The sequence below is a fragment of the Dipteris shenzhenensis genome, chromosome 6 (assembly GCF_047967505.1).
Source record: "Dipteris shenzhenensis isolate YYH24624 ecotype China chromosome 6, Dip_SZ_1.0, whole genome shotgun sequence".
Lineage (NCBI taxonomy): Eukaryota > Viridiplantae > Streptophyta > Polypodiopsida > Gleicheniales > Dipteridaceae > Dipteris > Dipteris shenzhenensis.
In genome coordinates this window covers 17,764,079-17,787,215 of record NC_141601.1, presented here as the reverse complement: position 1 = coordinate 17,787,215, position 23,137 = coordinate 17,764,079, and the positions used below count along the sequence as shown (strand labels likewise).

The following is a 23,137-nucleotide window of genomic DNA, read 5'->3' as shown; positions in this document are numbered from 1 at the left end:
GATAGTGCATGGAAACACGAAAATGTTGATGGAGAGGCTCTGAAGAAAGATCGTCGAAGAAGCTTCGAAACGGAGCCAAAATGGCTTCAAATGGGCTGTGGAAGGCCTCTAAAAAGAGGCTGAAAAGTGAACTTTTTACCACTTTTTTTTGGGGGGGTAGGGGGGTGGTCCCTAAGACACCTAGGACAGTTCTCTGTAAAAAAAAAAAAAGTCACCTAGGACAGTTAGGACTCCTAACCTAAAGACTGCTAAGACACTTAGGACCACTGAGACATTTTTGGTTAGTATAACTTAACCCTAGTAAAACTTAGCTTAACCCAAGTTTCCTTAACCACTAACCTAACCCTCTAACTAAACCCCAATCACCTAACTGACCCAACTAACTCAACCTTAACCTAGCTAACCAAACCTGAACCTAACCTAACGGACTAATCCTAGTTAGGAACTTGGACTAAGGTCTAAGGTAGGGAAGGAAAAAAGAAAGGCAGCGGCGTGGGTTGAGCGGAAGGCAGTGTGGGGTCGGTTCATATTGCGCAGGAGAGGCGACGAGGCAGCGCATGATGATGACGAATTGGAGCGATGACGATGACGGGCAAGGCAGGGCCAAAATCAACGTACTCTTGGTCATCATGAACAGATGATGAGGCCATCTGGGCACAGGGCTGCTGCATGAGGCCAATCACTTGTCTGGGTAGGCCTAGTAGGAGTCGTTTTGTGGATCGTATAAATCCAAGCTTTAGGTGCGTCACCGGGGGTGCAAGCTGCTGCGAGGGAGCTCCTCATCCAAGTCCTTAAATGTTGGAATGGTCACCTCCCCATCTGTAAGCCCCCAAATGAGGAGAGCATGGGGGAGGGAGACCAAGGAATGATTAGGCCACATGGGCAGCACAATGGATGCCATAGGGACAGAGAGAAGCATAGCATGGGGCTGCCACATGGGCAGCACATGGGCTGCCATGTGGGCAGCAAGCCAAAGAAAAGAACCTGGCTGTCAGGAGCAGATCCATGGAGGACTGTCTTGCTGGAACAGGTCACGGATGATGTCAGCAGTAGTACGGAACTGAGGCGCACACGTTTGGGCAGATCAGGGTGCCGGCAAGGGGTGCAACAGGACAGGGCAGACCAGCAGAGGGAGTCGGCTATATGAAGAGGCTGGTTGGGCTGGTTGGAGCCAGCCAACCAGGCCTTATGTAGGGCAGACCTAGGGGCTGGGACCCTGCCTTGAAGTGTTGGCCAAAAGCCCTAGAAAAGAGGGCCCCAAAGGGGCATTTATAGGCAGACCAGGTCTGGGCCTGGTCGGCCTGTTTGGGTCGGCCATAGGCAGCCTGACTGGTCGGTTTTTTGCCAGCCCATTAGGGCCTATAAAAGGAGAGGCACTTGCCTCATTTCATCATCACTTGGAGCAGCACAAGTACCAGCAGAAAGGAGCAGCAGGGAGCTTGCCTTAGGCCTCATCATTGGAGGTAAAGGGAGCACACAGGAGCTGCAGACTTAGCTAAGAGTGCTGCCCACCTAGGCTGGTGCAAAGACAGCAAGGTGGGAGGGATCTGGACGGAAAGTCTACAGAAGCTCAAGGTGGAGCACACAGGCTCGAGTCTAGAGATAGCCAGCAGATAGGAGAAGGACCTTGTGGTTAGATCAGAGGACCACACCATTGGTGGGACTCTGGATCTCTCTTTTGTATTGTGTCCATAGTTTTGGACGGAAATATATTATTTTGGTGGTTTCTCTATCTGGCTGGTTCATTGTCTATTGATGAGTCTGCACATCTATTTTATGCACATAAGTTAAGAAGTTTGTGATTCCACACCCCACACGCACACTGTGTGAGCTCTTGGGCATTACTATAAGTCTTCCGCTGTGCGTACCCTCTGTTGGGTAATTTTCTAACATTAAAGACCGGATAGGCGTGAATGGGTGTTGGAGCAATGCAGGTGTAGAAGCAGTCAAAGTCTGGTCGACGTCTTGCTCCAACGATTTCAGCCAAATGCTTCCCAACGACCATGGGAGAAAGTTCGCTCGACCTTTAGCAGAGCTTGGGCATGATATTTTAGTCGAGTTTCTTTGTTGCTATTGCTGAGTTGAGGCTACTGGCATAGCTTCTTGCAATCTTATGTTAGCATTGGCATAGCAGCTCTTGGGATTTGAGTGAAGATGAACGGAGAAGCAAGCAAAGGTGCGAGAGTCGTGCTCTAATACCAATGTAGAAAAGGGGGAAGGGGAAGATTTGGAGATGGGGAGAGAATAGCAGAAGGAAGGGAGGAGAAGAGAGAAGGGGAAGGAGAGAGGAAGAGAGAGAAGGATGAGGGGATAGAGAGATAGAGGGAGGAGAGAGAGTGTGAGCGTAGGTAGCAGGTAGCAGGAAGGAGCAGGGAGAGTTGATAGGATTAGATGTCACATCAAATGGTACCATACAATTCATTAGGGGCTGACTTACATAGTCCCCCTTCTTTCTCCTATCTTACTATCAATTTCCCTTCTTATTTACCACCTATTTCCCACCTTTTTCCCTACTATTTCCCACCTTCATTACAACCACTCGACGACAGGAACTTATAGATCACTTAGTTCAATCCATCTCAGAATACATGCTTCATAATTTTATAGGTCGCATGCAAGACAAGAGATCCAAGATGTGCTTGTCTAATTTTCCCAAGGACACAAGTATCTCTATGATTGATTTTGCTGAAAATTACTTGTTCAAGAACAACATGAAATATAGAGTGCAAACTAGTATTCTCATGTAGTGCTACCTATGTCACTTTGATTCTTTCGGAGTGCATATAGAAACATTGTACAAAGAATTTGCTATAAATGGATCCTCGTGTGTACGAGTGTGTGTATGTGTATATGTGTGATTATATTATGGTCTACATCTGGGAGAGTCTTTGGAAAATAAACACCAAAGGAGAGTGAACAGCACAACCACAAGAACTACAATGCTGAAACAAAGAGAGGCTGTACAGGATCTTTGGAAAAGGCCCTCTACTGCTGGGCAAAATCTCCAAGATTGAGATTAAATCCCCTACCGGCCACCTTGGCCAACTAGCCGAGTAGGTTGGGTCAACCTAGGGTTGGGTGTAACCCAATCTACAAGTCGGGTCACTGGCCTGGTTGGCCCCCTAACCTATGCGCAACCATGGCACTTGCTAGGCCCTCCAGGCCTCAGGGGTGGGTGTAAACAGCCCCGCACCTTGGTGTACACGGTGCACATCAAGGCGGAACAACCGACCATCTGATCACCTCGACATGGCCGGTCCCGAGGTGGGTAAAACAGTCCTCACCCCCTTCTCTCTCAAGTCCTCACCACGCGCGGGCACACCCACAACTGAGGCTCTCACTCAGCTACAGACAAGAGATGCTAACTCTAACACCCCCTCTTTGCTCGCCTTTAGCGCTTCCGTTTTTGCATCTATCTTCTTACCTTGGTTCCTTCCTTTCTGTATAGTTGCCAAGGCCTCTGAGCTACTGCCCTGGGAAGGAATTTGAAAGGGCTCCTCCTGGTTGAGCACTATAGGTACCAACTCTTCCCAAGTAAGCGTATTCATCCCCTCATTGGTTATCAAGGATGAATAAAATGCGGAGTACTGGGAAGAAGGATGGGACAACAATGTAATGGCCATGTCCTTAGATGATATCTCCTTTCTTGCCTATAGGATCTTTTGTTGAAGCTTCTAGAGCATGGTAGACGACTTTGTAGGATCCAACACCCTCATCTGGACCTTCAGAGAGACTCTCTTCATGGGAATAATTCTATTATACAAGGACACCAAGTGCTCTCATATCCCTTTGGCTACTGTCATATGCTTAACATGATTGATGATGCGAGGAGTATAGTTCAAGAAAATGAAAGACTATACCCTTGCATTGACCCGTTCCTAGAGCCGAGCCAGATTTTGTCTCCTTTTGCTCCAGGATCGCCAAGTTTGCTTCAAGGGGATCTGTCCTCGGAACCCCATCAAAGCGAAGTTTGCAAGATCATATGACTGCAATACTGACTCCATCATGACTCTCCATACACCGTAATTATTCCCATCCAATGGATGGAAAAGGTGGGTAGTATTGGAATCCTCACCTTGTTCTCAACCATCTCAACCAGGGTAGCCATGTTGGAGAGAAGACAAAGTAGAATCGAAAAGGGAGGGTGGAAGGGAAAGAAAGTAGAGAAGGGGATTGAAGGAAGGAGAGTGGAGAGGGCTGGAGAAGACAACGAAGAGGCTTGCAACCTAAAACGCCTTCATGCCTTCACTGTCCCGGCCTTGAAAACGCCTCCTTCCCATATAAAAACACTCTAAGGTGATGTCACCTCTTGCTGGACACCCGAACAGTCCAGCCGACTGGGTTGGGCTGACCCAGGGTCGGTTGTAACCCGAACTACAGGTCAGGTCACCGACCTAGTTGGGGGCCTGGTTGGCCCCCCAACCTATGCACAACCATAGCGGCGGCTAGGTGCCCCTTGAGGGTGGGTGTCAACAGCCCCGCACCCTGCTGTATACAGTCCACATTAGAGAAGTGAAAAGGGCTGAAGGGGGAAGAAGAGCAAGAGGGAGAGAGTGAGAGAGAGAGAAGACTCCAATGTGCGGGTGTGAAGTGATGAGCCACACCACAAACTCTTTAGTTTTATTAGGATTAGGTTTTACCCTATGACTGTCTAAAGACAGTCATAGGTGTCCTATCTTTAATGAAGGGTTGGCAATGTGCCTTTACCCCAACAACCTCCCACCTAAAGGCCAATGTGCCTAAAGGGGAGAAAAGAATAAAAATTACAGCAATATACAGTTACTGTATACAAGACCATAAAATAAGAATGGTCTCATCCTAATCCCATGATGTGGCGGCAATGTGCAAACCGCTCTGTAGGCAAGCTCTTAGTGAGCAAATCTGCAGGATTATCATCAGTATGCACTTTCACAAGCTCAAGTCGCTTGTCTTCCAGTACCTCCCTGATGAAATGATATTTCACTTCTATGTGCTTGGTCTTCTGATGAAAGACCGGATTCTTTGCCAACATGATAGCACTCTGACTATCACAATGCAAAACTGGCATATCTCCTGTAATGCCCAAATCTCCCACCAGCCGAGTAAGCCATATTGCTTCCTTGCAAGCCTCAGTGGCTGCAACATATTCAGCTTCAGTAGTTGACAGTGCAACGCATTTCTGCAACCGAGACACCCATGATATAGCACCTCCTGCAAATGTGAAAATATAACCGGTAGTAGACTTCCGGTTATCTGCATTCCCTGCATAGTCTGAATCTGTAAAACCATGCACCAATGCATCCTGCCTACCATAGCATATGCACAAGTCTTTGGTACCCTTGAGATACCTCAAGACACCTTTCACTGCTTCCCAGTGCCTCTTGCCTGGATTTGCCATATACCTGCTGATGACTCCCACCGCAAAAGCAATATGTGGACGAGTGGCAACCATGGCATACATCAAAGATCCAACTGCAGATGCATACGGAACCTTGGCCATTTCAGCCTTATCATCATCTGATCTGGGGCTGTCCTTACTGCTGAGTTTTAAATGTGGAGGTAACGGGGTACGAATAGACTTCCCCCCCCTCCATTTTAAAGCGCTGCAGTACTTTGTCAATGTACTCTTTCTGTGACAGAAACAAAAGTCCCTTGGACCTGTCACGAGTAATCCTCATGCCAAGAATATGATTTGCATCACCCAAGTCTTTCATGTCAAAAGACTTATGCAGTTGTTTCTTCAAAGCACTAATCTCATGCTGAGATTTACTGGCAATAAGCACGTCATCCACATATAGGATGAGTAGCATCAAACTGCCATCCTTTGCCCGTTTGGTGTACAAGCAATGATCGGTCTCACACCTATGATACCCTTGGGACTGCATGAAGGCATCAAACTTCTTGTACCATTCTCTTGGCGCCTGCTTGAGTCCATACAAGCTCCTCTTGAGCTTACACACAAGCTGCTCTTTCCCTTTAACAGCATATCCCTCTGGCTGACTCATATAGATCTCATCATGGAGATCTCCGTGAAGAAAAGCTGTCTTCACATCCATCTGACATAAATCCATGTCGTCATGAGCAACAAGAGCTAACACTGCTCTCAAAGTAGTCATCTTGACTACAGGGGAAAAAATCTCATCAAAGTCAATGCCCTTCTCCTGCTTAAATCCCTTGGCAACCAATCTGGCCTTATACCTCGTAAAGCATTTGAATCCACTTTGACTTTGTAAACCCACTTGCATGGCAAAACCTTTCTGCCTGCAGGTAACTGCACCAAGTCCCATGTATCATTCTGAAGTAGGGAGTCCATTTCTGACTGCATGGCTTTCTCCCACTTCTTTTTCTCTGTTCTTCCCATAGCTTCCTTGAAGCTGGAAGGCTCACCACAATCTGTCAGCATGATAAAATCAGCCACATTATTGGCTCCTGGAACAAACCTAGCAGGAGGCCGTTGTACACGGGTGCTCCTCCTAACAAAATGTTCCGGATTAGGCTGCTGTCCAGCCTGTTCTTCATGCATGACGGGTGGCTGTACCACCATATCTGGCTGTTCTACAGCCTCATCTGCTGGCATATCCAGTGGTGCATCATTGGCAAAATTATATGGCTGATTTTCAGCCTGTATACCCTCTTGAACAGGGTTATCTGCAGCAGGCTGCTGCTGCATATAAATGGGCATTCTTTGCTGTCCAACATCATCATAAATAACTCTCCTGTATTCCACAGGTTGCACGGGTTCCTTGTGTACACTATCCTCTTTAAAGATGACATCATTGCTGCGTATAATCTTCCGTTTAACGGGATCCCATAACCTGTACCCCATTTCACCTTCGTCACCATAACCCATAAAGATGCATCTGATAGACTTTGGATCCAGTTTGGTGCGCAGTTCTTTGCGTACATGAGCAAAGCACTCGCAGCCAAATACACGTAAGTGCTTATATGAAGGTGGCTTGCCAGACCACACCTCCTCTGTGTTGGGATATCTCAAGGTGTATGCCTCAGGCACACCTTATGTTTCTATGTGTGAGTGCTAGAGGCACAGTTAGGTGCCCACAAGCACAGTTAGGTGGTGGAGAGCCACATAGGATGATTGAGAGAATCTAGGAGCAGATTGAGGAGATGATTGTGGAGCTTTGAGGTCATCAGTGATGTCAGTGACCTTGTATGAGGTGCCTACTTAAGGACCTCTTTCTTCTTCATTCTATAAGCAAGTATTCTGAATTTGTGTCAACTCTACTCTTTCCTTTCAGTATTCCAACATGGTATCAGAGCCATTTGATCCCCCTTGAGCCCATTTCTGCCACATCATCATCTTCTTCTTCATCTTCTTCTTCTCCATTTTCCTCTTTCTTCCCAAAATCTTTGAGAGCTTGGTTCTCCATCTACAAACGACCATTGCCCAAACCCTCTGAGCTGGAAACTCCTCTAGTATGGGCAAACTTCCACCTGCAAGCAATTGAAGAAAAAACGTCTGTGGTGGCTGCCATTCTCCAAACAGCGAATTTCGTCTGTTGCTCAATACTCCCTGCCTGCTCCGCCATTGCCTGAGCCCTCTTAGGAGTAGATGGGCGACCTCAAGACGAAGATTTTGAGCCATTTTTCAAGTCATTTGGTTCAGTAACGAGGGAGAAATCGTCAAAACTCAGTTTCAGCCTGTAGCAACTCTCCCGGGCAAAAGTGCGCACCATTTCGTCTAACCTCTGTGCTGGACCCTCTCTGGTATATGAGCTTTCTTTTGCTTCAGAAAGCCCTCTTTTCCTTGCTTTGAAGAGTGAGCTACAAGCCCTCCAAGTTCAGCTTTTCAGTTTTGACAGTTTTGGACAAGTTTTTGAAGATGATGCTACATAAAATGCTACTCTAGCAATTCTGGTTTTTTGAAGCTTTCAATAACTTCAGTACAAGTGTGGCTTCAGTTTTGTTTTGAATTGCTAGACCTGGTTTTGATTGGAAAGTATTCATTTTAGCCACTTCTATGAAGCATGTAAGTGAAAGCATCATTGTTTGAAATTTGGTCACAAGACTTTGCTACATTAAATGCTTATATTTTGAAGCATTTTAGTTGTTATTCTAAGCCCTGTAAGAGAGAAGACACTACCCAATACTTGGGTTAGAGCCTCTCATGGCTTGCTTATGCAAAATATGTGAAAAGCCAAAACATAAAGCAATGTCTTGTTATGCTACAAAGGATGAAAATGCCAATCTGACTTCCTTGTTGAAGATTGCCAAAACAATGGTTGCCAAAAAGGAAGCAACTTCAAAGACAGAAAATGCAAATCTACTTTCAGTTGATTTGCCTCCACAAGATGAGGCATCCCATGAAGATTATGCATTTTAAACATCTCTATGTATGCTCCAGATCTCTTTTCTTTTTATGTCAAGGTACTCAGCCTGGATAGTCCTCCAAAATGAATGAAAATAAACTATTGTGTTGTGTGTGTTTTGTAAACACCTCTGGTCACCTTATGATGTAGGCCATGTGTATGTTTTGTTCCATGGTACCTCTTGCAGACATTGTGTGCATGTACATGCAAGGGAGATAACCATTGGAAGGTCTGTTTGTATCCCTTTCTGTTTACCTTACACCCAAGGGAACCCTTGCTAGCATGAGAACCTAGCCGTAGATTTATCCTTGACCACCATGAGATGGCATGAGAAACTATGAGACTAGATGTATCCTTGACATAGCTTGAGGCATTTCCTTGAGGGGGGGTTTGTTGGGATATCTCAAGGTGTATGCCTCAGGCACACCTTATGTTTCTATGTGTGAGTGCTAGAGGCACAGTTAGGTGCCCACAAGCACAGTTAGGTGGTGGAGAGCCACATAGGATGATTGAGAGAATCTAGGAGCAGATTGAGGAGATGATTGTGGAGCTTTGAGGTCATCAGTGATGTCAGTGACCTTGTATGAGGTGCCTACTTAAGGACCTCTTTCTTCTTCATTCTATAAGCAAGTATTCTGAATTTGTGTCAACTCTACTCTTTCCTTTCAGTATTCCAACACTCTGGCACTTTCAACTCCAAAGCCTTGTTTGGCGACCTGTTAATAATGTGAACTGCTGTTTGCACGGCTTCTGCCCAAAAGCCATGGGGTAATGCAGCATAAGACAACATACATCGAACCTTCTCCTGAATAGTTCGATTCATCCTCTCACTTGCACCATTTTGAGATGCATTATGAGGAGCTGTGAGTTCCTGTTTGATGCCCTAAGCTTGGCAAAACTGCACAAAAGCATGTGACACATACTCACCCCCATTATCGGATCTGAGGCATTTCAGCCTGCGACCTGTCCGATTCTCAACCTGAGCGACAAACTTCTTGAAAGAATTCAAGGCATCGCCCTTATGCTTCAAGAAATAGACCCACACTTTGCGTGTGGCATCATCAATAAAAGTAATAAAATATTTTGCACCCCCTAGTGATAACTGTGGCATCTCACACAAATCAGTGTGCACTAGATCAAGTGGTGCTCTATTCTGGGGAGTTCTCCTCTTATGAGGGGTCACAGAATGCTTGCCAAATATACAATGATCACAAGTAGGCAAATCTGAAAAAGAAAAAGACGGCAGATAACCCAAACGTGACAGTTCTTGCATTCCTTTAACAGACATGTGTCCCAACCGGCTATGCCACAATGAAACCTTTGGCAGCTCGGTTATGGCAACAACATGATTACCCACACTGGAAACATAAAGAGGGTACAAGGTATCACTCTTAAAACCCTCAGCCACTACAGCCTGGCCATCAGTAATCACCCATTTGGAATCCCCAAATGTGGTGTGGTAACCACTGTCATCCAATAAGCCAGTGCTAATCAGATTTTTCTTGATTTGCGGCACATGGCGGACACCATCAAGCATGAATATGCGTCCATCAGGAAATACTATCTGTATACTGCCAATCCCTACAATCTGACATGCATAGTTGTTCCCAAGATGAACAACTCCATGAGTACCTGTGTAGGAAGTAAACCACTCCCTATGAGGAGTAACATGAAAAGAGGCACCTGAATCCAAGAGCCAGGTGTGCATGTCATGACCATCAATAACCAAGGCATGTGCTATTACAGCAGAAGAGCATAAAACATCATGTATGTCACTGTCACTGTCCTCTGCTGCAACATTCATTGCATCCAAGTCATCTGCCTTGGCCTTGCCTTTGCCTTTGCTTGCATTTTCTGCATCCTTTGTTTCAGCCTTCTTGGCTTTCTGATCCCGTATGAACTTGAAGCACTTAGACTTCACATGTCCCTTCTTGCCACAATAAAAGCATTCAATATCCTTTTTACCACGGGACTGACTTCGGGATTTGGATTTACTAGCAGATCTCCCCTTCTGCTGAGTTCTGCCTCTATCCTGTACCTGCAAGGCATTTGAAGACTTGCTGCTCGCATTATTCTTCCTGCTCATCTCCTCCATAAGGAGAGAGCTCTCTACATCAGCATAAATAAGAGTGACATTCGAATTTGACAGGGTGGTCTTGAAAGTGTCCCAACTCTCAGGGAGGGTACACAGCAAGAAAGTAGCCTTGAACTCCTCATCAAGATTCAATCCCTGTGCAATCAGCTGTGTAAAGATGGCATTGAACTCACTCAAGTGTGAGGTCATAGCTGTACCTTCCTTCATGCGAAGATCAACCAGCTTCTTCAACCAATAAACCTTACTGGCTGAGCTCTTTTGGGCATACAATTCTTCTAGCCTTTGCCATAAACCATAAGAGGTCTTTTCAGCCTGAACATTGAACACAAGAGTGTCAGAAATAGTGAGCATGATAGCTGCCCTTGCGGACAAATCAAGCTCTTCCCAGTCATCAGCTGCCATGTCAGATGGCTTGACACCCTTCACCCTTATGGGCTTAGAAATATTCTTTAATAGAAGTACATTCAAGCACTGTTCTGCCCATAATGCATAATTGTGTGCTCCTTCCAGTTTCTTTATGTTCAGAATTGAAGAATCACTTCCCCCTGATGCCAAATCAGATAAGGAAAGTATCTGACTCACTGTAAGTAAAAAAAGACTGAATAAAAAATTCTGATTTCTCAGAAAAGCCTGCTCTATTAAGAGCCAGGAGCACTCACAATAGTGCTGTTTTTTACTGTCAGGAAAATCTGCAGCAAAACAGTAAATGTCCCTGCAAAAACTGTACCTTCTGACACACTGTACCGTGCTCAAAGAGGCATAAAAAACAGTAATTTCAGACTGCTGCAGCTGCTCAACCAGTGCTTAACAGTGCATAATCAGCTGACAAGGCACAAACACTGCTGTAAACACTGCTGTACTGGCTGTACTGATCACTTCTCCCACCTCAGATGAGGTATTGCACTGAGTTAATATGCATAAACCACTTGGTAAACACCCAAAAAAAAATGACACTTCAGCCTGTCACAAAACCTGCAACAGAAAATGGGATAAATCCCAAGCAATCACCCTTCTGCCAAGGGGATAAAATGCATCTGAAGATCTATGTCGGTGACCCAAGTGCTATCAAACAAAATCTGGGCAAAAGCCCCTTGATCTGACACCTGAACCAAGTGAAGAACACCTCAACACTGAGGTAGCATGCAATATGAAAATCTCTCTGACAAAATTATCCAACAGTGTAATGCATATACTGCCCTGTGTAGAAATGACATACACAGATCCCAATGTACAAACACTCAATGAGGAACCTTTTGAGCACTGTCAACGATGGACAGTTAGGGACCGAGTAAACTCGATGCGCCCTGGCCAAGCGTGGCTCAACTGAGGTTCTCTGAGTGTTGCACAAGAAATGTGACCTGCAAGAAAATGTCACCTCGACACTGCGGAAATCAAGACAAATGTGTGCTCTTTGGCACCACACTGCCTCAAGGCATACAAAGCATCACCTGCCGGGCAAAAGCCCTATGATCTGCTCACCTGCAAACTGAGATTCAAACCCAGTAAAAGCATATGTCCTCTTGCAAAATCAAGGCATTACTTTCCCAGAACAAAATAACTGTGCAATCAACCACACACTGTGGTTCTCTTTTCCTCAAGCACGAGGTAAATGAAGGTACTTGCTGTACTTTCAAGAAAACACAGTTCTGTGAACTGAAAAATGATCCTTAATCAAGAGGAATGAAGAGCAGAGTGCTCTTTCACCTTTCTTTCCCAGACAAAAAGTACCTGTTGTACTTTCGTACTTGCTGTACCTGTGCAAAAGCCAAATCCAAGGAAAGAAGTTTCCTCTGACACAGATCCCAAAAAAATATATACCTCCCTGCTGCAAAAATCGGAAGCAGCTCCCTGCAGGTACGGTGGCTTCGTCCGTACTGTACGGACGCCCGTCGTACGGACTTCCGTACAGTTGTCCTTGGAGTAGACTGCGTGACGCCCGAAGGGCTTAGTAGCTCGCAGCAGCTGCTATGCAGCTGCTGGCTGCTGGCTGCTGGCGTGATGCGGCGCCGCTATGCTGCAGCTAGCAGCTGCTATACAGCCCGCGCCCTCTAGATGCCCGCGCCTGCACCCGCGTCAGCTCCCTTGCCCTGCTCGATGCCAACGCCCACGCCCGCGCCCTGATCCGTGCCAGCGCCAGAGCCCGCGATGCAATGCCGTCGCTCGATGCCCGTCCGTACGTCCGTACGGCGCTGTCATTATTGCGCTCGACGTATGTCCGTTCGGAGGGGGGTGGGTAGGCTGGTCAAGGGTAGCTCTGATACCAGTTGAAAAGGGCTGAAGGGGGAAGAAGAGCAAGAGGGAGAGAGTGAGAGAGAGAGAAGACTCCAATGTGCGGGTGTGAAGTGATGAGCCACACCACAAACTCTTTAGTTTTATTAGGATTAGGTTTTACCCTATGACTGTCTTAAGACAGTCATAGGTGTCCTATCTTTAATGAAGGGTTGGCAATGTGCCTTTACCCCAACAAGAAGCACAGCCCGCCATCAGGTTAGATGAAGAGATGGTGAAAAGCATAGTGCCCAGATACGGTGTTTTTGGGCACCCGAAACGGTTCTCGCCGATACGGCGTCGTTTCTGAAACCAGAAATGGCGTTTCAGGCAGGGCAGTCCGCCCCCCCCCCCCCTTTCCTTTTTGCGCAGTGCCTTTGGGCAGGTAGGGCAATTTTCGCTCTACCTCTCCAGCCTCTCCTCTTGCTCTCCTCTCATCCTACAGCCCCCCTCTCAGCCCACTGCCCCTCCTCCTTGCTCTCCTCTCCAGCATCTCCTCCTTGGTCTCCTCAGCCCTTGCCCTCTCATGTCCTCCCTGGCTCTCCTCTCCAACCTCTCCTCTCCTCTCCTCTCCTCCTTGCTCTCCTCAGCCCTTGCCCTCTTCTCCTTGCTCTCCTCAGCCCTTTCCCTCTCCTCTCCTCCTTGTTGTCCTCTCAGGCCTTGCTGTATGACATATGTATTAATTTTATATATTTATATATAAACCTTGGAAACCGAAAGTCAGTTTCCACCGTTTCTTCTGGTGACCAAAACTCTGAAACACCTTTTCCCGCCCGTTTCCGTTTCCCCATTTCTGAAACTCGTGGGAACTATGATGAAAAGGGGCCTTTAATTGCCCTATGTATATTTGTATTTTGTGAGTTGAATCCTGATGTACTAGAGGTTGCTCAATGAAGCTCCCAGGTGGAAACTAGAGGAATTGCTCTTGGTAAAATGAGTCTTCTTTGCTATACGATGAGTTCCAAATAGGTACTACCCATGTGAACCTATAGCGATACACTGCACAATTTTTAGTGATACACTGCACAATTTTTGACAACATTGGAATGCTGGCACCAGATGGACTGGATTAGCAGCTGTTCTGAAACATGATTTCCAGACTAATTTCATTTGCTGCATGTAATTCTGAAACTGCATTTTTGTCATAGTGGTTGGCCTTTCCAAGATGTCAGTCTCCCAAGATGGGCTGCAGAACCCACATGGAGATCAGTGTATGATCTGACAATCTTCACCTCTTCTTGCTTCATTAACAAGTAATATTGACTTACTAATCCATGAAATAGATCGAGGGAGTATGTGGGCCAGGATAAGAGGTATTAGAATCATGATTTTCATTGTGGAGAGGCTTATAACTTTATTGTCAATTTGATTGCCATCGTAAAAAACTTGCAACTATTAAATGCTCGTGTAGAGCCTGAAATTGTATTGGAATTTGACAATGATCAGTTTCATGGTTTCATTAGTTTCTTTCTGTCCTTATTGTCCAAAGTTTTATCATTGTTTGGCAATGCATGCATATGTCTGTGCTAGTAAAAGGTATCCACTTTGTTTAACTTAGGAAGAACTTGCTTTGTGTTATGCTAACTATTGCAGTGCAACTGCATTGTCATGGCTGTAGTTTTCTGTTTGAACCTGACAAAAGAGTTAAAATTCTATAAAAAAATGTTGTGAGGTCAGTTTCGTCATTTGTAATCCAAGGTCTTGATCTGTTTTTTTTGCAGTATCTACATGAAGATGGGCTTTCAACCTATGGTATGATTGGATGCACTCAGCCTCGGCGTGTAGCTGCAATGAGTGTTGCAAAGAGGGTAAGTGAAGAAATGAGGTGCGAACTCGGTGACAAGGTCGGTTATGCCATCCGCTTTGAAGATGTGACTGGACCAAATACTATAATAAAAGTAAGCTCTGCTCCTTTCCAATGTCAATGCATTCCTCCCAAGTCTCAATGCATAGAGAATAATGAATTGATTGCTTTGGCAAAGATGATTTTGCACAAACTGAGGCCTGTTAATCGCGGGGTATTGTGGTCTGCCTTATTTTGCAGTACATGACAGATGGTGTTCTTCTGCGTGAAACGTTACGAGAAGCTGACCTTGATCAATACAGGTAATGTATTTAACAAAATTAAAGCAGCATGTGCTAATGTAACTTACTTGCAGCTGTGAATACTGCAAATAGTTGGTTTGATAGTTGGGTTTTTGTTTCAAGACTGCTCACAAAGGATGTCTGTGTAAATATAACAGTGCAGTCATCATGGATGAAGCACACGAAAGATCTCTTAGTACAGATGTTCTTTTTGGGATCTTGAAACAAGTCGCTGCCCGGCGCAGAGATTTCAAGCTAATCGTGACTTCTGCAACACTCAATGCTCAAAAATTCTCGGAGTTTTTCGGAAGGTAAATTGATCCCCCTCAATCTCTTAGTCATACTTAAAAGTGCATGGATGATGCCTAAAAAAACCTCCTTTTCTATTTGTACAGTGTCCCAATCTTCACCATTCCAGGGCGAACATTTCCTGTTAATATTCTTTACAGCAAGACTCCCTGTGAAGACTATGTTGATGCTGCTGTGAAGCAAGCCATGGTTATTCATTTGACATGTGGCAAAGGCGATATTCTCATATTTATGACAGGGCAGGATGAAATAGAAAGCATCTGCTATGCATTAACAGAGCGCATGCAACAGCTGGAGTCTAGTTCCAAAAATTCTGCAGCTCCCCTGTTGATACTGCCTATCTATTCTCAGCTCCCTTCTGATTTACAGGCCAAAATTTTTCAAAAGGCAGAAGATGGGGTTCGGAAGTGTATCGTGGCAACCAACATTGCTGAGACCTCTCTCACTGTTGACGGTATTTTTTATGTCATTGATTCTGGCTATGGAAAATTTAAGGTTTACAATCCACGTATGGGAATGGACGCCCTTCAAGTTTTTCCAGTGAGCCGGGCAGCTGCCGATCAACGAGCTGGTAGGGCAGGAAGAACAGGCCCTGGCACTTGCTATCGTCTCTTTACTGAATCAGCTTATCAAAATGAAATGTTGCCAAACCCTGTCCCTGAAATTCAGCGAACGAACTTAGGAAATGTAGTCCTCCTGCTCAAGTCTTTGAACATAGACAATCTTTTAGATTTTGATTTCATGGATCCTCCACCACAGGACAATATATTAAACTCAATGTATCAGCTGTGGGTCCTAGGAGCCCTTGATAACGTGGGAGGCCTGGCCTCTCTGGGAAGAAAAATGGTTGAATTCCCCCTGGATCCCCCCCTTGCCAAAATGTTACTGATGGGTGACCAGCTCCAATGTTTGGATGAGGTTTTGACAATTGTATCAATGCTATCGGTACCATCAGTCTTCTTCAGGCCCAAAGATAGGGCTGAGGAGAGTGATGCAGCTCGAGAGAAGTTTTTTGTGCCAGAGAGCGATCATCTTACTTTGTTACATGTATACAAACAATGGAAGTCAAATCAATATCGGGGTGACTGGTGTAACGATCACTTTCTTCATGTGAAGGGTTTGCGGAAGGCACGCGAAGTGCGATCCCAGCTCATGGATATTCTGAAGACACAAAAGATTCCTCTCTCCTCATGTGGTTCTGATTGGGATGTTGTGCGAATGGCTGTTTGCTCTTCATATTTTCACAATGCTGCTCGCTTAAAAGGTGTAGGAGAATATGTCAACTGCAGAACTGGCATGCCTTGCCACTTGCATCCAAGCAGTGCCCTGTATGGGCTTGGATACACCCCCGACTACATTGTTTATCACGAGCTGGTCCTCACAACAAAAGAGTATATGCAGTGCGTGACTGCTGTGGAGCCACAATGGTTGGCTGAGCTTGGGCCGATGTTCTTCTCAATCAAGGACTCAAATACGTCACGGCTCGAGCAGCGCCGAAAGCAGAAAGAAGAGAAAACAGCAATGGAACAGGAAATGGAAGACCTTCGCAAGAGGCAGTCAGAAATGGAAGCACATAAGCAAGACAAGGAGAATGCAGCTCGTGCAAGACAAAGACAGTCCATAGTCACTCCAGGAATCAGGCAACCTGGTGCTCCTCTAAGGACACAGAGGAAGTTTGGACTGTAACAAACTTGCTCTCCGAACCACTTGCACTGTAATTTATGATACACATGGCAAAAGTCCACAATTTTTTAAAAAAGAGCTTGATTTTATAAGATTCTTGAGGCACATATTTACTATTTAGGCATTGTCTACAAGTGAATGCTTATCACCATCTATGTGCAGCAGCCAGCTTAATATTGAATTATCATTGTTATTATTGTTATTATTATTTTTTTTTGTGGGGGGGGGAGGGTTGGGTAGTAAAAGCTTCGATTCAGACAATATGGTTAAAAATTTGTTATATAGTGCAGCATATAATCACATCCTTGCTAGGAGGACAGCTGCAAAGCAGAGCAGGAAATTTATGCAGCCTGTATGATCTAATTCTTGCCTCCTAATGGCTCCCAGAGGTGAGGCTAAAGTTGCCCAAACCACTAACAACCAGAGCTATATAACAAGTAGAGATGAATACCATTCAAGAACAGTTGTGGTGTCTACAGACTTTCTACATGTCTCAAGAGACATATCATGTTTGTGCTTCCCTTTACCTACTTTAGTATTTCAATCCCCATCCTGGGCCCAGCCAAAAACAAGATCGTGAGCTCAGTCCCTGACATTAGGCCCATTTTTGCAAAACCATGTATTTAGCAGCTTTGTGGGGAGGGCCAACATTTGAGCTCACCTAGCGCCTCATTAAGCCATTCTTAAGTGTATCCACTCTTTCCCCTCAAATCCATGAACCACTGAACTTGTCTTGGATAAACGACCAATTCAGAAGAGATGACTATACTTCAGTTTACCCAATGTGCACTCACTCAAGGCTCAATGACTTTTATGTTCGCATCTAGAGAGAACATGATGTTTTGGTACAGACCCTTTCTTCCTAGTATTTACCCACAGTTTTCTAAAATAAAAAACCTGATTACTCAGGGAGTTGAGAGGGGGGTGAAAAGTTAAAACAAAGGCTGATGGGGAAGGAGTTCTAAGCTGGCCATGATGGAGACAAAACACGTTCTTTAATCATATAGGGTGGCAAACATGTCCCATGCTTCTTGTGATGCTTTGAATGTGTTTGATTGTCCAAACATTACATCTTGTACATTGTATTTGAGTAAGTGATGTCCATACTTGTCCTCTTTGTCCCAATCTAGTTTAGCTTTTGCAAATTTTCGGTCTAGGTGTCTATTGTCATGTGTTTGATTGTCCAAACATTACATCTTGTACATTGTATTTGAGTAAGTGATGTCCATACTTGTCCTCTTTGTCCCAATCTAGTTTAGCTTTTGCAAATTTTCGGTCTAGGTGTCTATTGTCTAACATATTTCCATATGCCTTGAAGAATAAGGACGGTCTACATGCTATACTTCCATATGCGATATTTATTATTATTGTTGAGCTTTGCGAAGTCTCCAAGTTGATATTGCTAGATGTTGATATAATGTTGGGTGTCTTGGAGCTTAATTTTAGATCAAATTGTATAAAGTGTGCACACTTGATTATTACTTTTAAATTTTTGTCAAAAATCTGAACGATGTCTTAAAAATGGTTTGACTTGATGTGCTAAAGAAAGTAGTAAAGGATAATCTCAATTCTAATGAGGTTTGGTCAAGTTATGGTGACTTTTCTTAGGGAAGGTGTCTAGAATTGGTACACAATTTGACCTTTGTAATGATGTTACAAAATGTGCCAAGTATCATCAAAATTATCTGCATGGATTAGGCTTTGAATGTGTGAAACAACTAGGACCACTTTTTTAGATGACTTGGAAGTCTCTCAAGTTGAAGCTTATGGGTTTTTAAGACTTTTGATCACTTAGGTGAGTTTTCCCAAAACTCCAACTAGATCTAACTAGTGTTGACTCAATTGGATTTGATATGGTTTAAGTAATTGGATAAATTGGCTTCAAATCACTTAGGACAATTAGGATGGTGGTGTTATGGTAGGGGTCCTAAGTATCACAAATGTCTTTAGACGTATGGTAGGTATATGGCATATTATGTGGTAATAGCAAGTGGGTGATGAATGATGTGTCGTGTGTCTTTATGGCACGTGGCAATTGACTGGCAATTGATGATGTGATAGCAAAGCGGATGATCGTCATCAGATAATGTCTGTTGATGTTAGCAATGAGTAGGAGCTTGTGGACAATGAGGATCAAGCCATGGACCGTAGTAAAGGTTCATCTACATGGAGAGCTTGCTCAAGGGAGCTACCTCAACTATGGAGCAAAGTAGAGGCTTCTGTTGAGTGTTGGCATTGGAGAAGCCATGCGAATGGAAGACTGTTGCAACATATTCGTGATGAATTGGCACTATGAATGGGCAGCAGGCTCTATGAGAGCTTGAGATGATTGCTGATGGATGACAACTCCCCTCTTCCTTGGTTGCTAAGTCATGGGTAGTGTTGCAATCAAGTTGTTGGTCTTTTATTGTGTGCCCACTACTATGCTGTCATGCTTAGGCTGAAGGATGGACCCTTTTTGCAATGATCTACACTACGTCCCCTCCTAAGGCTATAACAATGGAGGCAATTTTGTGGAGCTTTGCCCTTGGAGATTAAAAGCTATGGGTGGTTGAAGGCTATTAATGGTGATTTGTCATTGAGCTTGCTCGAGAAAACAAAAATAATACAGAGGCAGTTGAGTAAATTTGCACTCCGCGTAGTACTTTGATAGCGTTGAGTCGTGACCAACATTGAACCACCATCATCCATTGAGTAGGAAATGGAACTTTTAGGTGCTCAATTTGATCAATTGAATGTTCAATTGGTCATAGTGCAAGGAACATGGGGGTTATCATCACATCCTCCTTCTAGAGAATTAAGAAGTCAATGCCACTTGCTACAATGTTGGCGAGATGGAACATTATAGGCAAGAGTGCACCAAGGCAAAACCCTAACTATACCTCTTGGGGTTGGAAGAAAAAGGTAAAAAAATACTAACCTAGAAGTATTAGGTGCAAAAGGGTTGAAAGAAAAAGGTCCAAAAATACTAACCTAGAAGTATTAGGTGCATAAAGAACAAGGGAGGTTCACACATCTCCTCCCAAGAGACAAGGATGGACTTCGAAGAGCAAAGGCAAACTAGTTGGACAAGCTTTAGCTTTTGTCATGGCAAACGCACATATAGAGACAAAAGTGACCTTGAAGGTCTAGAAGGACAACTCATCCTACTAACCTCAAGGTTGATGAAGATGAAAAGGACCTCTAGATTGATGAAGATGAGAAAAACTATTTCATCTTGAAATATCTAAAGATTTGCACAAGTCTTAACTTCCTTGCCTCAATAAATTATCACGCAATCCATCAATATGACGAGAAGTATCAAGGAGGTTCCCAGTTGAATGACCTTCCCTACAAAAAATATGGAAGATACCAAAGCGAAGATAATTTTTAAGGTTGATCACTTTGCCATCCAAGCTAGTTGGATGACAAGTTGGATCTCCAATACACCAAAAAGACAGATGGAAATCAAGGTTGTTGATGGTCGCCCAATGTCTAATAGCTATTTAGTGGAGTAGCAACACGCTGGCCCACATGCAAACATCTCACACCAACAACACAAAATGGACACATGTCCTCGGGAAGGCTTGTATTGCTTGCCACGTGGTGGGAATCCCACATAGCAAGCAGAGTATAAGTGGCGTGGGGTATATGAGTGTTGCTGCCGGCCTCTTGTAAGCACGACTATACTTGAACATGATCTGTTCTATAGTTGGTACTCCTTGTTTGAGCATTCCTACTTAGACAAGCCACACAGCTTGGAAGACGAGAGATGGTCCGAGGGCTAGAGCTCAAATACCTAAACAAAGGTCAAAGAAACTAGATACACATGTTTTTGGATGCCTAAGTTGAACAAATTTCTCATGTAGAGTTTATAAAAACTTACGTGTCAAAAGATTGGAAGAGAAAAATGTTTAGGACACAGGCTTTAGCAATAAACCCTAAAAGCTAGCTAGGATACCGACTAATATTGAAGGGAGCTACAGTGAGAAGCAATAAAGTATACCATTAAACTTAAATCATAAGCAATGTTTAGATCAATGTTTGTTAGATTGTGATGTACAAACTCTCAACAAGGTGCATGGCTAACGTGGATGAATCCCACATAGAAAGTTGAAGTTGAGGTGAAGGCCTTATAATGGCTAAGACACGAGGGTGGTTGGTCATGCATGTGGGACCTTATACATGGATCTAAGTGAAACGGTTCCTAGGAACCCTTTATGCATGTGACCCCATCTTAAGCTAGTGATGAAACATAAGCGTGTTGAATTTCTAGCAAGTTTGCAAAGGAAAGGTCACATAGACACCTTGAATCAACCTAACCAGTCTATTTTATCCAAAAAATTGTAAGCTCAATTTCATGTTTTTTCACTTCATTGTTTTCTTTTTCAAATATTTCCATTCTCCATGATTGTTGCAAGCCTACTTTAATATCATAGCATGAGACCTTGAATAGGTGAAGTGCTCTATACTTTTAATAGTTTGTTGGGGTCACACTTGTAGAGGCATGGTGAGGTAATTAACCCCAACCTTATGTTTACAAAGATTCAGATTTAAAATTTTCATCATTGTTTTGCAACCCTACATATTTGAAGTTCAATTCATAAATAGATAACACATGCTAACCTTTCTCTTTTAGTTATGTATATCAATGCTATGTACGACAATCTAAGTCTTTTGAAAAGATGATGATGATTGCTATGATGATAGCGGACTAATTCTACAACTAAATCTCGTCGAGGTAACATCTCTGACAACAACTGACCTCACCTCAATGCTGCAACCTTCATAAAGCCTAAGATGCTAACCCTTATAGCCATCATGCAGTATGCATTGCATGCCTCGGCATTGAAGCTGCCCCCTCTAATTGCCTCACAGGTCTTTGACCTTCATTCTACCTCTTGAGAACTAGAAATCCAAGACGTCCAAATAATCCAAAGCAATATGTATCTTGGGAAATCATGGTGATATTGCACCTCTTCAGAGTGCCCTCTCTTGATCCTTAGATCTTTGTGACTGTAGAACACTACAACAATCTTATCTTAGGTGCTCCTAAAGGATTCCCTTTGTAAATACACTTTCTTCATCCCCCTCGGAGAGGATCGTTCTAGATGAAAATTCTACAAATGCTTGAGGTGGAGCGCATGACTCTAGATCTATCTCTTTTGTATTGTGTCCATAGCTTTGGACAAAAATATATTATTTTGATGTCTTCTATATCTGGCTGGTTCATTGTCTATTGATGAGTCGACACATCTCTATGATGCACATTAAGGTAAGAAGTTTGTGATTCCACTCCCACACACACACACACTGTGAGCTTCTAGGCTATTCTATCAGTTTTCCACTATGCGTATCCTCTGTTGGTCGATTTCTAACACCCTCTTGGTCACATGGTCTATGGTTATGGAGATAGACTCATTTTATACATATTGAATATACTACTTGAGGGTCCCATGAAATCTAAGACCCACGAGTGAAATGCTTCCCATGGGGAGTTTGCGTTTAGAGGCATGTGATGTTAAGGTGGGAGTCGCTTTTTCACATACAACAAATTCCATGCATTGCGCAAGGGCATCTTTAAGTAAAGTACTTGACCAAATCCTTGCTTGAAGTACTTTCCAAGCTATGATCTCTCCACTGAAGTGCCATCTAGAGAGTTCTATATGTGTCTCCATGAGCAGGATAGCTTGCTTGTGTGGTAGCTCCCATCTATATTAGATACTATCTAATCCTTGGCAATTGAGTCATGCTCTGATTAGACCATACCTCCAAGCCTTTAGTGCAAGTTGTCTCCATTTGTCTCTAGGCATATCTTCTAGAAACATCGCTTGTGATAACTACTGGAGCATGTGCCTGTACTCATTTTTCAAGCTATCAACTGCTGCAAGTAGATGAGTATTTGGAAACTTGATACTGACTCCCTTTTCATGGTCTGGTGCGTCTAGTCTTGAAATATAATCCACTCTAACATGAGAATTTTTAGGCTTGTGTATGATTTTGAACTTGAATTTCTATAACAACAGCATCCAATGTATCAGTCTTCCTTGGATGGTTGTTTTGTTGATTAAATATAGCAATGCTTATTGATCAACATATAAAACCAATGAGTTTCCAAAATGTTTTGAACACTATAGACCATGCCAAGGGCCTCTTGCTTAGTGGTATAGTTGCATTCGGGGGTTGATCACTCAGTCGGGATACTAGACTAGATAATCTAGCTATGCCAAGAAGATATTGATAGCATACCTTGAGGATACTAGACTAGATAATCTAGCTATGCTATGAAAAATCACATCACATCTTGGTTGGCAAAGGATGGGTGTGGTTGTTTCTTGGTTTTTTCAGTCTTGGAATGCCATAGCCAAGTAGTTCCCATTCTAATGGAACACCTCTTTCCTAGTGATCTTGT

General features: G+C 43.9%; 1 protein-coding gene across 1 annotated transcript in view; it reads left to right on the top strand.

Moving 5' to 3' along the window:
- The window catches only part of EMB3011 (RNA helicase family protein), a 44,508-nt gene extending 27,598 nt beyond the window's left edge, over window positions 1-16,910 (top strand). Inside the window, exons 13-16 of the mRNA XM_087375566.1 lie at window positions 14,391-14,567; window positions 14,714-14,775; window positions 14,913-15,065; window positions 15,150-16,910. Coding sequence (XP_087231692.1) covers window positions 14,391-14,567; window positions 14,714-14,775; window positions 14,913-15,065; window positions 15,150-16,749 — 1,992 coding nt within the window. The 3' untranslated portion in view covers window positions 16,750-16,910. The remainder of the gene's footprint in view (window positions 1-14,390; window positions 14,568-14,713; window positions 14,776-14,912; window positions 15,066-15,149) is intronic.
- The last annotated feature ends 6,227 nt before the right edge of the window (window positions 16,911-23,137 follow it).